The sequence below is a fragment of the Ambystoma mexicanum genome, chromosome 4p, assembly GCF_040938575.1.
Source record: "Ambystoma mexicanum isolate Mex_15411 chromosome 4p, UKY_AmexF1_1, whole genome shotgun sequence".
NCBI classification, from domain to species: domain Eukaryota; kingdom Metazoa; phylum Chordata; class Amphibia; order Caudata; family Ambystomatidae; genus Ambystoma; species Ambystoma mexicanum.
In genome coordinates, this window is record NC_090927.1 from 571,771,633 (window position 1) to 571,790,196 (window position 18,564).

Consider the following 18,564-nt stretch of genomic DNA (forward strand, 5'->3'; position numbering starts at 1 on the left):
GTCTGTGTCTTGCTTCATGATGCCTTCACACCATTTAATAAGGCAAGCCTTGGGTACCCCATTTGAAAGTTGAAGTTGTGGAAGGGCTTCCTCACTTGTCTCTTTGTTCTTAGTAGATTGTTCTTGGAGTAGGAGTGAGAGTAGGACTTGAAGACGGAGGGGGAGGGGGAAGAGGTCTTTTTCATAGATTGTTTCATATTATTGATTGAAGGCATCTGTTTGGGGGTAGTAAAGAAGTTCTTGTGATGCGGCTGGTGTAGCTGTGTCTAAAACAGGGTGTTCCAATATGCTGTCACATTCTCCTTCCTTGGAAGGTACTCTGCTGCAATCACTATCCTCCTCTGTAGGCAATAATGCCAGAAATCTTTTGCTAGCTCTACCAACCTCTTTGACCGGGTTCCCCCTAGCCGGTTTATATATCGCACAGCTGAGATGTTGTCCATCTTCAGCAGAATGCAACAATCTACTCTTGTCTTTTGCGAACATTCTCACTGCGATGGAGCCTGCAAGCAGCTCTAAACAGTTTATGTGCAGGCGCAGCTCCTCTGCTGACCACTTTACCCCTGTTTGCAAATGTCTGCATTTTGCGCCCCAGCCAGAGCGTCTCGCGTCTGATTCCATCAGTAATTCCGGGATGTCCCCGAAAATGGCTCTGCCGTTCCAAGCCTCCATGTTCTGCATCCACCAGTCTATCTCTACCTTCCCTTCTTCATCTAATGGTACTAACTGATGGTATCTGATCCCCTCTTGCAGGTGTCTGATCTTCAACCTCTGCAGCGCCCTGTAATACAAGGGCCAGGGGAATATTGCCTGAATCGATGACGCTAGAAGTCCTACTATCCTGGCAAGAATCTGAAGCGAAGTATGCGTCTTCTGAATCAATGCTCTCAGCTCCTTCTTGATTGAAACCGCCTCAGCAGAAGAGGAGAGCAATGTGGCTTTCCTGGTTCTATCACAAATCCCAGAAACTCCCCATCTGCTACCTCGACACTAACTCCCACTTCTCCTGATTGATCAGAAATCCTAGGGAAGCTAATAGCTTGCCTACCCATTGCACCTGATTCACCAGCGTCTGTCTTGCGCCTAAATCAGAATGTCATCTAGGTATGAAATCATTCTGATTTCCCTGTCTCTGATAGCTGCGGCTACCGGCCTCATTACTTTGGCAAAAGCCCAGGGAGCTGAGGCCATCCCGAAGGGTAGGCAGGCGTATTTGTCAAGATCCCAATAAAAGAGCACAGTTCCCATTCAGGCATACAGGAGAAGCAAGGGATATCACATTAGTCGGCAGGTCAACAGTGAGTACAAGCCTGGCACAAATGGCATTTGTAACATTCATAGCATGTGCACCCCTAGGCTCTCGGTGCTTACAGTGGTTTTCATGCACTAAACATGGCCGCTGCTAGGTCCATTTGATAACTTACAGCACATTCTATACCTATTGCAGAGGGAGCTACTTAAGCCCCACCTCCGCTGGAGCGCTCGCTTCGCGTCTGCTGACATCGGATAACGCTACCAGCGTCCCTCCTCACAGAACCTGTCAAATGAGACAATAGTGTTCACAGAAAAAAACAGATTTCCATAGTTATTGAAAGAACTTACCGAACCAAAGTATTTCCAAAGCGTTTCTTCAGTCAGCTGTTTTGTTCGTAGCCGCAGCATCTCCTGTCAGAAGTTTCCTCACAGCCGTAGCGTTTTCTTTGCAGCAGTCTTCGTTCGCCATTAACCTCTCTGAAATCCAAGAACCTGCAAGATTAAGGGAAAATATTAGAGAGATCTCTCCAAAGTAGGGACTATTCAAAATCTAACACTATAATATTTTCACCAAAAAACGTACCCAAGACAACTCAAGAAAAGCAAGGACATTATAAAGACAGTCTATTGAACACTGCAGTCTTCCAAGTCAAAAGGTCTTCATACCAACGCGCCCCTGTAGAATACAGGATGGAGAGCTCTACAAAACATAAACACAGGTGAGAAGGGAGGGATTACCAAAGGCACACTGCTATACCGTAATTTCCCAGAAAATAGATATTATAATAGTTCTATTGTTGTTATTGTCATTTACACAGAAAGGGAATCTTAAAAGTGCCCAAGTAACAGATCCACTGGCTGAGAATGCATTACGCTCCCGAGGAGTCCAGGTAAGCGTTGTACAGTATTGCCAGAGGTGTCCCTGCCTAAAGAACCTGAGAAACTGTATGTGTTCCACCACAATTGGAATTGTTGGCTAGGCATCTGTCAAATCTCGTCTCGCTAGCCAATCTGCCTTGCGCAGAATGTCCTTGAGTAGGTAAATTCCTTCCATCTTGAAGGGCCTGTAAATTAGCCAGCTGTTCAGCTATTTCAAGTGGATCACTGGTCTGGATTTCCCTTTCCCGTGTACCAGAAACATATTGCTGTAGAAAACTGTCTGCCCGTCAGACACCTCTCCATCGCCCCTTTCTCTACACATTTGTTCACCACCATATTGAGTTGAGCAACTCCTCCTCATCTGACATCCCAAGGTTTGCTGGGAAGCACCTCTGTAGCGGATAGCCCACAAATTCTAGCTTCAAGCCTGCTACTGCTTGTAGCACCCAAGCATTGCCTGATGGCCTGGCTCCCGCCGCTTGGCTACATACTCCAGTGTTCTGGAGTCACGCTTGCAGTACGCATTTACCACTAACAACGTTTTGCTGTCTATATCCGATGCGTCCTCTACGTCTGCGCGGACCTCTTCCTCTGGAAGGGAAGAAGACGGTCTTGTTGACTGCTCTCCCAGTACTGGCCTCTGGGACCATGGGGCCAGCTTGTGGAGCTGAAGTGACCGGTCGGGCGCCTCATGTGTCTGTCGGTCCCTGCAAAAACCATCCAGGAAATATTTTGCGAATAGAAGATTGTGCTTTCTCTAGCACAGTAAATGTGCCCACAAACCGGGACATCTCCTTGAAAAAAACATCTCCAAACAACATGCCTTGTGCACACTCTCCTGCTTTTTAGCTGGCGTGATCCCCTAGTTTGCTGTCCATTTTCAGCAAAAGGCTGTGCCGCCTCTCAGAGGAGAGGGCGCACCTGGTGTTTCCACGAAGGCACACTTCCTTTTGTGCCCAATTGGCCAGGGTGCTGGCGTCAATCGGTTCGCCGGTATCTCTAGCCCTCTCAGCTAAATCCATTATCTTTTCCAGGGGTCCAGGACTTTGTCCTGGCAACTTTTCCAGGCGCGATCTACGCCCCTGCGACATCCTTCGCTGCCTTAGTGACAAAGGTGACTATTTTGGCATCTAGTTCAGGTGTGTCCGTGACTTTACTGGCACTCCGCTTTAATTTTAAAGCAGCTTCCTAATCCGCTGAGCTACATACTGTACCATGCTTGGCGATGGAGGCTACTATGTAGACTTCAGGTTTCGTATGCTGTCGGGTTCAAACATGTCTGCTATGTAGTCCTGGTCTTCCAGTGCAGCATTGGGCAGCTGCAGCGTTTGTCTGAGCTGGCTAGAAATGTTGCTGCCTTCGTCCACATCATTATCGTCCTGATCTTCATCTCCTCCTCCTCCTCCTCATCGTCGGAGGACTTATCACCTTTATTGGCGTCACCTTTATTTTTTGCCCCTGCGGCAGGAGCAAGAGGCTCGGCACAGCCGTCCTCCCCAAAAAGGCCCTTTTTAATTTGCCAAAGGGTTGCTAACTCCTGGGGTGTCTTGACAACCCCAACTTTAGGACGTGAGGGGGTGCTCAGCTTGGTCTTGTCCTCCCCCTTAGAAGTCACCCCTTTATTGTGGTATTTGCCTGAGGTGCCCTCACCTCAACAGAGCTGAGATCTTTCTTTTACTTGGAGAAATGCTTTTTGCAGAAGTGAGGGTCTCCAGTCCTTGAAGTCTCGCCTGGATGGGTTGAACACCTTGGGACACAGCGATAGTCACCTAAGACTCTTTTAAAACTAATACACAGGAGCTCTAACTAGTAAGGAAACATGCATTAAGGTCTGTGAGCCTGTTTTCCCAAGCTTCTCCTTACTGTGTGACTGTGTGCCTTCACTTTGCCTGGACAGAGCAGGCTGCTTTTCCAAGAGAGCGTGCCTTTGTCACTTACTGAAGTTATTTGCGCTGAAATGGGCAAAGTAAAGGTCATTTCCTCTAGTTCTGCTGCAAGGCTCGCGTGATGCCTCCAATGAAATGCCGGCTTATCAAGTCATTCCCTCGCGCTTGGGAATGCTATTGCGTATACCCGAAAGCGCACACACTGCCCGCGAAGGATCCTTTATACTAAAGCGACACTCTGATGCCCTGAGCTATCTCGGGAGGATAGCTCAGCGGCAACGTACTTGCCTTGGAAGCAAGACGACATGGAGCAACACAGGTTAAATCCCCGTGTCCGCGCTTAGAAACCTCTGAGTATTAAGCGCGTTATAAATAACCTATCATATCATATCATGCCGCGCATTGCCTTGGAACTGCCGGCAGGTATGCCGGGGAGCGCCCCGGTTACCTCGCACGAGCGCCATCATTCGCGGTCCCGGAGTGTTCCCCGCAAATGTTGCTCAGTCAGAGCAGTCCCGATGCAGTGAGGACTGCGGGATACAGTGCCACACATGCGCTGCGCTTATAGTAACAAAAGCAAAATATTTTTTACACGCGCACCTAGCGAAAACAAAGTTAAGCTCAATGTTTTCTTGCTATTGCTATTACCAAAACCTCTTTCAAGTTTAGGAAAACACACATATCTTGAAACATCAGAGCAAAATGACATAGAACTTATCTGCTTGGAGAGCCGCAAAGAAAGAGGAGGTGTCTCAGACAATATATGATGGGAAGGGTGTTCTGAGACAAGATTGGTTGGAAAAGAAGACACAAAACTACAGAACACAGAGGACTTCTGGGGATGTGTAGTCCCTTGTGACAACAGTTGTGTTGGAAGTTGTTTTACTGTTTAAAAAAAGAAAAAAATGGTATTTGAAAAGGCTTCTGTGGAGAGTGGCATTAAAGAGTTCAAGCATAATGCTCGCCTCCGGTCTTGACATAGTTGCATTTGTCACCTTACATTGTTAACACTTTAATATTTGCTCTGAGTTTGAGGTGCTTTAGTGTTTCCAAATCAAATAATGCTTTTTTCCCTCTCTTCAAGGTTCTAATTTATGGAGACTTACCAAAACAGAAAGAAAATGTGGTTTATTTGTCAAATCATCAAAGCACAGGTTTGTTTTCTGTCACTTTTATTTGCACTATAATAATTTTCAACTTTGTCCATTTGTTGATAACGAAATTGTTAAAATGACTGATTCATTAATGAAAAAGCAAAACAGGATCTGATGTGTCGTTTCAAAATCATTAAAGATGGAAGTTTTGATAGCGTTTTATTGCACCAACTAATATTGTGACGAAATGGTAAATGCATTCGCTTTCCAAGACCAATAAACTTCGTCAAATGGTCGTCACAGAGCTTTGGAAATGAGTTTGAAAGTGGAAGGTCGCAGGTCCTTATTGGAAGGTCAAAGGAGTTAGGAGTTTGTGGTGGGCAATCAATCCAGGCAGGTATTGTGAAACATCGCCATGAAGGGTTTTGTTTGCTAGCACTATAACTGTAAATGTGCATTGTTCTGTGACAGGTAACCAGTACAGAGCTTGGAAAGTTGGCCACGGGTGTTGATGATGCTTGCCATTGGCGATTAGTGTGGCTGCTGAATTCTGGAGTATTCAAACATATTTATTAATGTGGGGTTTGGTCCTTGATGAGAGGCAGGAAAGAAGTTTAGAAGGGTTGGCTTACAACTCGTAGGTCAGAACGTGAAAGGAAAGCTTCCATGTTGCAGAGCACTTTCAAGCTAAAGTAGCCACATGGGGGAGAGGAGTTAATATGAATCTTGAAACAGTGGAAGGTCAAGTGTCACTTCAAGGCTTTTAGCCTTTGTGCCTTTGAAGTATTTTGATATTACATGTATGCATGATACCATGTTTAGTAGTTTACTTAGCACCCCCGCACCAAGTCCACTTGTGTTTGAATATTTCCAAGTACGTCTTCAGACCACAATAAAGACTTTGGAGAAGGAGTATTATTAATATCATCTCCTTCATTGTGTTGACCATAGACGCTACACCATTCTATTATTCCGTAAGATAAGGGTCTATAGAATGTGCCACCTACCCAGAAAGCCCAAATGCTTAATATAACAAATATTCTGTTGCCATTGTACTGCTGGTAGATTCAATCTTGTACTATCACGTTGTGATAATGACATCACACAAGTTCTGCCCTTTTATTAACACAAGAAGGATTGGATGAAAGCCTATGGGGAGATAGTGAAGTTCTAACACAAGGAATGGTCAACTTCCCTGCATTAGGAAAACTGGGAACAGGAGGCCTTTGAGAAAAACAATGATAGGAATGCTTTGCGAAGTCTTTGTACTAAACCGTTGGACATGGGGGACATTGTTAGGTGAACTACTACTGATGCTATGCCACTTTGTCTCCTGGGCTGTAGACTTTGTCTTATGATTCACAGGACCATCTTAAAGCAGTTTGGGCTTTGGGGGCACAACCATGTGCCCCTGTATCCTCCACGCTAAAAAGATGAATGATATATGGTTTAAGAGTTCTGGCTGCAATCAAAATAGTCATGGGCACTCCCTTCAAGTCCTTTTTTACAATTTTTTCCTAGCTGGAATCAGAATAATACACAGTGGAATGTCAATGCAACGTTAGCAGTCGCAATGAAGGCACTTGCGTTCTAGCATACATATTGGCACACTTCTATAGCTACGAGAAAGGTATACAGGATAAAGTAGCTGTATGAAAGATGTACAGATACCTAGCATAGACCAGGAACTCTTGTATTCTGATTCGCTGCAAATCTAAGTGCTCAAGCATGGTTACAGGAGACCGATTGGAAGACGCAAGAAAGGTGCTCACGCCATGACATAGATAGTGGATGCACATTGGCAGCCTGAGATTAGAAGACTGACATAGTTTCTAGTATTGTTGCCATTAGTGTGCAAAGAAACACTTTTCTTTTTGGTGTGGCCACTATTAATATATATGAAGCAACTATATATACACGGTTACACTGAGGCTTTTTTAAAGAGTGTTCCATGGAAACTAAAGCACTCCTGGGGACCGACAATTTTGAAAAATGAAGGGGCTGGCAATTTTAACACGTTAGGCGCTGTATCAATTGGGTTTCCTACAATAGCCTACTTTGCTTAATAGGTGAAGCAGGGATTTGAGCCTAGTCTGTAGTTTGTGCACTTGACCCAGATGGTTTCTCAGTTTATGAATAATTACGCTTTATTCAAGCGTATGTCTTGCAAGCATAGATTATGAATAACAATTCATCAACTCAATATGAGTAAAACAATCCACAACAATCATACATTTTTACTTCAAATAGTACATCTCCAATTCTTCAAAAATTATCACACATTTTCATGTGCTATATTTTTGTTATTGTTTATAGCAGATTAGTGCACAATACAAATACTATACATTAATGGCCACATATTCTACTACTACTTAGAATATAAAGCACTAATAAAACTATCAAACTAAATATTATACACTTAATGTAAATTCATTACATTACATTTTCATGCACTTAAACCTATATTGTGCCTGCCGTACCAAATTATATGTATATATTTAGCTATAGCAAGAGTTAGTTTGAAATTGGTTGCTTTACACAAGCTCATAGCCATCATTACGTTCCTGGTACCAAACATTCTTAATATTGCTCTGGAGTTAGTATACACCTATGTTTATCATATAATGTGCATAATCGCAAGAATTGATGAAGGTTTTATGGTATTACAATAAGGGCCTAAATAAGCTTGTTAACAAAAAGTATACACAGTTTGAATTTAATATACAGGGGGAGAAAATATGATGGTTGAACGTAGTCGGTACTCCTCGTATCCAAGCTCTCCTTTGTGGTCCTAGTATAGTCAAGCTACTGAACTTTCCCGAGGCACGTCAGCAGTACATTCCTGCTCTTAAGCAAAGTAAGTTCTCATCAGTGACTTAATTTTGTTATTTATTGTTCGCTGAGGATTTTCTGCTTGGTCTGTGAGTTGTAAGGAGCTCACTAAATGTTAAATGTGCTTCCACCATGGGGTGACATACCACCCTTCTGGGATGAAATATCAGTGAAGGCCCCTCTATATTTCCCGAGTGATGCACAACTCCAAATTCTTTTCTAATATAAACAGGGTTTTAGTTTAACTTCCTGTTCAGTACTTTTTAGATTTAGTTCCAAATGCATTGTTACATTGGTGTTCCCTTAGGCAAACTTCAAATCATTTTTTAAAAGCATTCTCATAGTCAAATTCTAGACTGGTTGGTACCCTCAAAACCATATAGGCCTGCTTGCTTTACCTTTATTTTATGAATATTGAACATTGGGGCAATTGCACCATTCTCGAACCTCACAATAACAGCACCATAACATACCCAAAGTAATATTAGATGTATCCCTTTGCCTATTGTATTTACAATCAATCTATTCCAGGTGCGCCGGCAAATCCTAGGTGAGGGTACGTGCTTATAAGAATCCTGCTCTTAGGAACCCAGCCACCACCACCAAGGCATCCGAGGACTCCTTTAGCCACTCTGATTCCAGAATTTTAGTTCTACAGAGTCATAGGGGTTAGCACCCTCGTTGGACACTCTGTGGCAGTCCACCATCGCTTCCCTAGACAAAAAAGCACAACCTCCAACGGTGCGAAGCCATTGTAGGCATTTGTTCAAGAGTGTCACTTGGTTCACGCTTATTCGCCGACAGTTTAGGTACCCCATGAAAAAATATTGTGGCGTTTCCCAGCCCCCCTTGACAATAGCTCTTAGACATACTCTCTCTGTAACAGGGTCTACAAGTCCTAGTTTCCTTCGCACTAGAACATTGGGTAACCATTGAGCTTGGATCTTGTTCCTCCAATGGGATAGTCTTTGCATGAGGATTGTAGGTTTTACTAGGCTACCTGGTTATATTGTGCTGTCGCTGCTCATCCCGGAGATGCATCGTGTGCAGGGAAACATTAAGCTAACTGTGGGCAATGGTCGAAGGGTCTCACCGGATCACATATATGGCAGCCATTTTCTTCCAGAGTCACTGGGCTGGGTATATCCAGCTTGGGGGGAGCGGGGGGGGGCATTCCAAAGATCCTTGCTGCGGTAAGTGAGGCAATAGGAAGCACCCCCCGCACCTCCCCGAGTGTCTATCAGGGCTATTAACAGTCTTTAAATAGCTTGCAATTCCCTGTGCTGTGTAAGACTCCTTGGCAAGTGAGTCGAGGGAGGATTGAATACTTTGGTTACTTGGTTGGCTTGGGGGCCCTAAGAGGGGTTAAGCAGAGAAAGGAACTGGTTCCTGAACACATGGACAGCAGGTTCTCGCTCCAAATACTAGAAGTAAAGCTGGGAGAGGGCTTATCTAGTTGCATCATGGGTCTCCATGTCCATTGATTCTCTGGATCATAATGCAGGAATACACAATCGGCAATCTGAAATGGAGCCAGGGGCAAATGAGGGATCCAAGACCAAGTTTGTGTTCACAGGAGAGGACTTGGAAAACATACCCCCCACACACCCTGCCCCCGGGTTCTGTAAAGAGAGCAGTCAGCAGAGAAAACTGGTGCAGCAATGACCTCCACGGTTATTGGCAGTCCCCCGTCCCAGGTTAGCTGGGTCAAGTGACGGGTACTGGGTGGATACAATGGGGGCCGAAGGGGGAACAAGGAAGACACAACACTCAGTAGTTTAAAATGGGGTTGACAGCGAGGTTGGGGACAGAGGCTCATTCCCGCTAACCAAAGATTTGGCTTTGGCGTTGTGTGTGACCATGCTTGCAGGGTTTCCTACAATGATGAATGTACTTTCGTTATTAGCAACGTCTCCTCGAATTTTAACTGCGGGACTTGCAGGACTTGGTTTGAGGCATTCAGTAAGCCATCTGCCCATGTTGCTGGATAACTCTCCCCCATTACAATTATCTGGTGCAGCTGTAACACCTCACAGGGCGTCTTGGTCATACCCCATGAATTAGTGGTGCTCATTAATCAAGGAATAGGCTTTCCCTGTAGAATGCAATGGATTGATTGTTGATGTTCCCCACTGGTTTTAGCCCCAGGAGCAGAGTCAAGATCAATAGTGCAATGCCTGACCTGGTTAATTGGGGTGGCCCCCCAGCCACCCGTTTCCTCCTCAGTATGTTGCGCTGCATCTTGGACTCAGGATGGTTTTGCATAGCGGACTGGGAGTCAAGCTGTGTGCAGAATAGAAGCAGGGGAAAGGGCGAGGCGGGTGATGTATCAATGTACTGGATTCCTGGGCAATCAGTCATCCATTAAGGTAGCCTGCGACCCAGTCCTAACTTGCTCTATCCTCGCGCTCACCTTGGTTTAGACCGTCTCTACCACAGTCCTGCTGAAAGTCCATTACCTCTGTAATCTTCTGCTCAGAAAATCGTTCAGCTGGGCCTTGCTCCTGTTATGCAGAACACCTGTGGTGCCAAACACTGCACCCTTCCCTCGCCCCTGGCTTCACCGATGCAGGGTCTATGATACCGTGGTATGCTCGCTGGTGCGTGGCCAATGCAGGAACCAGAGAGTAGAGGGGGATGTCCAGAGCGCCACCAAACATCGCGCCTTTCCTCACCAGGGGCTTCAAATATATCGATAACTTAACTCAATGTCATTTTAAGTGTTACAAAAATAAAATATATGGTCTTTTTAAGATTCATTTTGAATGGATTGTGTCCTCCCACGAATTACTCATCTTAGATATTCGTATCATCAGCGTAGCGCGTCGACGTCGTCCGCAATACAAATAGCTTGAGCCGCGCCCGTTGGCTTCAGTTCTGTTTTTCCAAAAGCTTTCGCTTTGTTGTTTAAAATGGCACTTCAGTTTTTCGTCAAGATGTCTTCGTTTTCTAATCCTTCAACCCCAAAAACTGGTTTAAAAAAATGCCAGGATTACGGGAAGAAAATGTCCCATTACTGATCCCCATCGCGTTTGCCTATGGTGCCTGGGTCCCGACCATCGGACCGATGACTGCGGGTCCTGTCAGGCCATGTCAGGAAAAGCTTGCAAGGAATGACGAGGTAAATTGGCGGTGAGGAGGGAAACTTCGAGGGCTACTTCGAAGAGGAATAAAGACTCTGGGTAGTATAGGAACTCGTCCTGACGTAAGTCGAAGTCTTGATCGAAGAGTCAGTCAAGAAAATCTTTGTCTTCTTCGAAGAAGAGATGTCACTGATCGTCTTCGTCTTTGTCTTCTGACTCTTCGAGGGTTATCACTTGTCCAAATAAACATGATTCCCCTAGGAAATGGGGGGCTTTCAGAGCCTCAGTGATGCAAATCTTCGAGAATGCGGCCCGACCCCCTCGAAGAAGTCACGAGAAGACCATGCCCCAGCTCATCCTTTGGATGACAGAGGAAGGTCTGAAATGACTAAATGCTCTAAATCCGGCGAGAAATCGTCGAGGGTACCGTTTAGAGAACCTTCTCCGGTACCTCCCAAAAAGAGCAAGTCAGCAAGCCTGTCGGTGCATAAATCGAAGGCAACGCCGTACAAAATGCTGTTTGGTTCCAAACCTTCATCAACACCTGTGTGGAATGTTTCATCGACACCATTCTCGACCAAACCTTTGTTTAAGGCACCTTTTGAATTTATCAAAGCCAGCGTTGACAACATTGACACCTCTGTCGAAGACAGCGTTGAATCCTGTAGCGTCATCAACGACATTGACTAAATCGATGCCGATGCCTTCAGGGCCTCAAACCACGGCTAAGGCTTATACCCATTTGCCAAGAAAATACTTTTTCAAGTCTAAGACTTCTATTTATGAGGAGGAGCAATCCTCTGAGGAGGAATCTTCCCCCATTTGGGTTGAAATATGGAACAAAGAATGCTCCTGAGGAGCTGATTGACCCTGAATCAAAAATCTCTGATCTCTGACTGTCTCCAATCAGCTGGTGGCATAGACACTTCACCTGAATTGGAGTTTGATAAACCTGACCCAGCTGATTATGCTTATTTAGCATACAGGAATATTATGAATAGGGTTGTGGATTTCATGGGCTGGAGCAGGAATTCTCCTACCTACGAACTATATGACATGGCAGATATTCTGAGCCAGGGTCTTTAGAAGGATCCGGTGCTACCTTTTCATACAGCCCTTCAAAGGAAGGTCATGTCTAACTGGGAAACTCCAGAGTCTGGACCTGTAGTAAACCATAGTTTTACCAGAAAATCTAGATCTTCATCCTCTGATCCAGACTATTTAAATAAGCACCCTACGCCTGAAAGCTTAGTGGTCTAAGCAGCTGCAGCCACCAAACAGTCTGCTTATCCCTCTATTCCCCTGGATAGGGATGACAAGAGAATTGATGCCTGGGCTTGCAAGGTTTTTTCTTCGAGCAGTATGGCTTTAAAGTCAACCAATGCTACTTGTACCCTTTCGAGGTTTACCTACACCCTGTGGGACTGTTAGCATGGCGCTTCAGCAAATTCCGGAAGGCGAGGAACGAGGCAGCTTCCTGGCTATTGTGAAGGATGGAAAGGAGGCAATGGGGGAATGTCTTCAGTCAGGACTGGACACTGCTGACAGCATCATGAATGTGTAGGCCAGGCTTCTCAATATGCCCTTTGACAGCTTGAGGCTGTTTGGCAGCCAGGCGGATGAGAGTCTAGAGAAGCTGCAAACCTCTAAGGTGGCATTTAATTCACTTAGTGCCTCCATACGACAACCTCAGCAACACTCCAACCCAGGCTCTTCTTCCTGCAGGGGTCGTCCTTTTAGTTTCTATTCCTCATTTGGAAGGGGAAGAGGACATGCTAGTCAAATAGGCCAAAGAAAGTTCCCTCGTGGTGGACGAGGAAAGGGTGCTAGATCAGCCCCAGCAGCGGCAACTGTCCCCTCAGACGCTGCTGCAGCCGTCTCTAAGCCACTCTCAGGCCTTGACCCACAAGACCCCGGTGGGAGGCAGAATCTCTCAGCATCTGAGCGAATGGCGGGGCAATACTTCAGATGCTTGGGCACTGGAATCGGTAGCCCAAGGTTACTGCCTTCCTTTTGAAAAAAAAAAAGGCCTCGATCATCCACCGGGATACAACACTGTCAAAATTCCAGATCTACTCCTTGTGCAGGGGATTTTAACCCTGCTAGAGAAGGGTGCAATAGACCATGTACCTGCAGCGGAGAGGAACAAGGGTTGGTATTTCCCCTACTTTCTCATTCCCAAGAGGATTGAGAACCATCTTGGAATTAAGAAATTTGAACAAATTCCTCAGGAAGGACAAGTTCAAGATGGGAACCCTTTCTCAGATCCTTCAGGCTCTCCAACTCCAAGACTGTTGGCATCATTGGACCTTGAGGATGCTTACTTTCATGTGCCAATCCATCTCAAGCCCAGAAAGTACCTGAGGTTCGCGGTTGGCAGTTCTCATTTTCAATTTCGAGTTCTGCCATTCCGGCTGACCTCCGCCCGAAGGTTTTCACCAAACTGATGGCAGTAGGGGCAGCAAGTCTCAGGAGAGGGGGATTCACGTCCACCCCTACCTGGAGGATTGGTTAATCAGGGCTTGTTCACCCGAACAGGCCCTGGAACATCTGAGGATTACCTGCCACTTCCTACAAAGACTGGGCTTCTCCCTCAATTACAAGAAGTCTCATATGATATGTTAGGGAGAATTCTCTGTTTAGGCTGAGTTTCCTAACCTAGTGAGTACCCCAGCAGCTTTGCTGGATTTTTGGGATTTAATTTTTTTCTCCTGCCAAGAGTGAGACTCTTTTACCCTCACTCTTGGACATGATTTGAGTGTGGTTCTTTGAATCTAGATGTGTTTAATGGGCTATGGGGTCTTTTACTCCATAGGGCTTCATGTGTTTTTGTGATGTGTGTTACACAGCACCCTCAGTGCAGTGACACAGGGGTGTCATAGTGACCCCCCAGTATAGACTCCATAACCTGGGACTGACTACTGTCTCCCAGGGCATGTAAAGTCACCATTGACTTTACTAGTCTTAAATTCTGAACAGAACCAGTACAAACCATCATATTGTGGATGTACTGGCTGGGGCAATTCGATTGCCCCTCGGTCTGTTAGTTGAGGGAGCACGTCTCCGTCCCCCCTGATCAAGTTTTGGCTGGTGGCAGTGGATGCTACTTTTTATATTCAACCGCAAATATTTTCCTATGGGATTTCCCATTGTTTTAGGCTATCGTTATTTAATTATTTACGGTAGCCTCGAACATACCGCCGGTTTATTTAATTAATATTAATTCTCCGGTTGGTGTTTTTTGCCAAAACTTGATTCTAAAATGGCGTTTGTGTTCTCTTCTGTGACTCCAACCCAAGTCGAGCCCTTTGTTCCAAATTTTAGCGGGCTTCTCCACAGAAGCCCTCCAAAGTGGTGCCACTCTGTCTGGGGTACTTAGGAGGGGTGGAGGGAAATTTAGGCACCCTGGACTGAGTTGCCTAGGCAACTCAAGTCGCACTCCATCCTGATTGGCCCAAGTGGTGAGCCGGCCGGCTCACCACTTAGCATGTTTGAGTGACAGCTAGGCTGAGTGAATGGGGGTTTGCTGCATAAAAGCAGGGCTTTGGGGACTGGAACTTCAGAAGTCGCCACAGGACCTAAGAATCCGACGAGGGAGAAGCTGAGCCGACCTGCCACGACACCACCACCGGTGGAGCCCTGCTGGACTGCCTCACCACTTTTCCCAACGACCGAGGAGATCTCCCGCCGGAGAGTCTTCTTCCTTTGACTGGTGGGGATAACCAGTTTCTCTCCGTCTTTTCGCTTTCCCGACATATCTCGTGGCCGCCTTGCCTGTGCCAAGCACCCCGTCAACCGGGATACCACGTTTTACCACGACCACGAAACAAAGGTACCACCTTTAACCGGAAGACTCCGCGGCTGGTTTCTTCACTGGTAGTGCAACAACCTTCATCTTTCCTCCAAGTCGAGATCTTCTCTTCCCCTGGACGACGACGCAACTTGCACCCACTACCAGGAACAACTGCCACCGCTGGAGGATCCTTCCCACTTAAGGTACTGTGTCCCGCCTGGCTTCCCTTGCTACCGACTGTACGGGGTAGATTTAGCCCCCGGCTTTCGAACCTGGGTTAGTCTGGGACACCCTGGCTAAACTTTCTTGAAGCCTCTCTAAACCCTTTTTGAACCCTCTGCAAGACTTTCTAAGCCTAGTGTAACTGTGTGATCTTGGGCGCTTTTGTGCTCTGCTCTCTCTAAGAGTGGGCCCAGCCTTTGGACTTTGGCTCACCAGTGACTTTTTGCTCTCTGCCTTGCTAACCGTGTTCCTGAATCTTAGAGGGGTGTACCATTTCATATTCTGCCTTTTTCCCGCCCTTTCTCATAAACTTATTGGAGTGCAATCTAGTTAAGTGCTCACCTCTGTATGAAAATAAGTGGTGTTTACTGTGACTAATCTGATAAGGAAAAAGGGGTGTATATATTACAATAGTAACTCTGTTTAGAACATTTTACAATAAGAGTGCTGGAGTGTTTCAACTGTGTGTTTTTAAATAAATAATTATATACTTTGTTACCAAAGCTCTGGTCAGTGTTTGCTTGTATTATTGTACCTGAGTGCCTATTGTGTATACTCTGCATACTGCCTAACTCTTCTTGAGGGAAGTCTGACTGCTCAGCCACAGCTACCAGGTAAATCTGGGTGGTGCAGACTGCTACCAAGTGGGTTTACTGCCAACACCTGTAGTCTTAAATCTTTTGCAGTGTTCCCTAAGGGAACTGCACAGGTTTCTGCCTAACATGATACCATTCCAAAGACTCCAATTCATCGGAGCAGTCCTGGATACTTCCTCTGGGAAAGCCACGCCTCCCGAGGTGAGAGCTTAGCACATTCTGCAGATGGTAACAAAGTTCCAGTATTCCCAGCATCTGCCGGCCTTTGATTTTTCTGAGGCTGCTCGGCCTCATGGCATCCTGCATTTCTCTGGTCCCAGAGGCCAGATTGAGAATGAGATCCCTTCAATGTGCCCTCAGGACTCAGTGGTCCCAATTTTGGGGGAATATTTCAGATCTTCTGTAATTTCCGACCAAAGTGGCTCAAGATCTTCTATGGTGGGCTTGCAAGGACAATATTCTCAAGGGAGAATCTTTTTGCAACCATGGCCCGAGATAACAGCAGTGACGGACGCCTCACTCACGGCGTGGGGAGCCCACACCAATAATCTGACAATCGGCAGTCGTTGGTCTCCATCAGAGTCCAAACTACACATCAATCTTTAGGAGCTGAGGGCAATCAGACTAGCGCTGAAGGCCTTCCTGCCTGCTGTACAGGGAAAGAATGTCCTGATAATGACGGACAACACAGGGGCCATGTACTACCTCAACAAGAGAGGAGGCGTAGCGTCACTACCACTGTGCAGAGGCAATGCAGCTCTGGTTCTAGGCAGTACAAAAAGGAATCTCTCTGTCGGCAGTTCACCTAGCCAGAGAGAAAAACACGGCGGCTGATGCTCTGAGCAGGCAGAGCAGTCTCCCACGTGTGGGAACTAGCTCAGGAAGTCCTTCAAGAGATCTTCACCCTTTGGGGACCTCCTCAAGTGGATCTGTTCATGACCCAGGTCAATCGGAAGTGAGAGAAGAGGAGCACTAGGGGACACGTTTGAAGTGGGCTGGGAATTTCCACTCCTGTACGCGTTTCCTCCAGTCCCCGTGATTCCTCGCGTAATCAGGAGGTTGAGAAAGTTCGGGAAAACCATGATTCTAGTTGCCCCAAATTGGGTAAGGAGGACATGGTACCCGCACCTTCTTGACATGTCCATCTGCCCTCCAATACGTCTTCCACAAAGAGAAAATCTTCTCTCGCAAGAGGAAGGTTGGGATCCCCATCCAGAGGTCAAGACCCTCTGTATTGGGACCTTCCGGACACTGTAATGGAGATTTTGCTTTCGGTCATAAGACCAGCAACAAAATTCTTGTACCGGTGTAGTTGGAATAAGTTCAGTAACTGGTGCAAGGATAAGAATGTGGATCCATTACTATATGGCACACCTATGGTGCTTTCTTTCCTGTTACATTTAGCCAATCTGGGGCTTCAGATTGGTACAATAAAAGGATACCTAGCGGCGCTTTCTATCTTTAAGCGCTCCTGAAGAAGTGTCTTATTTCAAGATAACATTGATTGTACAATTTTTTAAGGGTCTAACTAATGTGTTACCATCCCAATCCCATTCCATGTCCCTGTTTGGGATCTAAATTTAGTATTAAAATTCCTTACATGCATTCCGTTCGAGCGTTTGCATTCTTGTCCTCTAAGGCTCCTCACCTTGAAAACAGTCCTACTAGTGGCTATCACATCAGCCTGCAGGGTGAGTGAGTTGCAGGCTTTCTCTTGTAAGCCTCCTCACACCATTTTCCACAAAGATAAAGTAATACTCAAAGTCAAACCTTCATTCCTACCCAAGGTAGTCTTTGACATTCATTTGTCTCATAAAAATTACTTTGCCATCTTTGTATCCCCCCCCCCCCTCGTGCAAGTAAGGAGGAAGAAAGGCTTCACGGGCTGGACTCAAAAAGGGCTCTCAGCTTTTATATTTCTAGACTTGCAAAGATTCGACAAAGTGACCAACTTTTTATTGGATATACCGGCCACAAATTGGGCCTGACAGTTGCAAAACAAACGTTAACCAGATGGATAATGTTGGCAATCGGAGAATGTTAGACTGGCAGGTAAAGAATCTACAGTTGGGCTAAGAGCTAATTCCACTAGGGGCATGGCAACTTCGACAGCTCTTCAAAGGGGTGTCCCGGTGCAAGATATCTGTGCAGCGGCCACCTGGTCATCTATGCATTAATTTGTGAAACATTGTTGTTTAGATTCAATCTCATCCCAAGGAGGTCTTTTTGCTAAGGTTGTTCTTCATACGGTCCGTGACTAGGGTTAATTGGTACTCCCTCCTCCAAATTTTCACTGCTTTGGGAGTCTTATCTAAGATGAGGAATACGTGGGAGGACACAATCCATTTGAAGAACAAGTTACTTACCAACTGGTAACGTTCTTTCGACTAGATGTTCCTCCAATGTATTTGTCATCGACCCTCCCAGCCTACCCCGCTGTACAATTCACGTGAATTACTCTGTGTTCCTTGAGAGTTTTACGGTCTAAGGGTATGCCTGGACAACTCCTCAGTTGAGGATATCAAAAAAACAGAACTGAACCCAATGGGCGCAGCTCGAGCTATGTGTACTGCGGATGACGTTGACGCGCTACGGCAGCCCTCAAGGGACATAGACGCCATGACATCGAGCACAGCGCGCTCTGGTGTGGACATTTTATTCCCAAAGCAGCAAAGCTGATGATACGAATATCTAAGATGAGGAATACGTGGGAGGAACATCCAGTCGAAAGAACGTTACCAGTTGGTAAATAACTTGTTCTTCTTTTTACATGTCCTAATCCACCTATAAAACACATCTACACCTATGCCGGTTGTTCATGGTTCTTCATTTACCAACCGGTAAGCACAACACCTTGTCTCTACTCCCCTAACCACCTGTGCTTCCCCCTTTTTAAATTTTACATCATGGTGAGCACTTGGATAC

General features: G+C 45.9%; 1 protein-coding gene across 1 annotated transcript in view; it reads left to right on the forward strand.

Annotated features, from left to right (window-relative positions):
• The window catches only part of AGPAT5 (1-acylglycerol-3-phosphate O-acyltransferase 5), a 1,254,587-nt gene that overhangs the window by 265,819 nt on the left and 970,204 nt on the right, over positions 1-18,564 (forward strand). Inside the window, exon 2 of the mRNA XM_069606103.1 lies at positions 5,104-5,173. Coding sequence (XP_069462204.1) covers positions 5,104-5,173 — 70 coding nt within the window. The remainder of the gene's footprint in view (positions 1-5,103; positions 5,174-18,564) is intronic.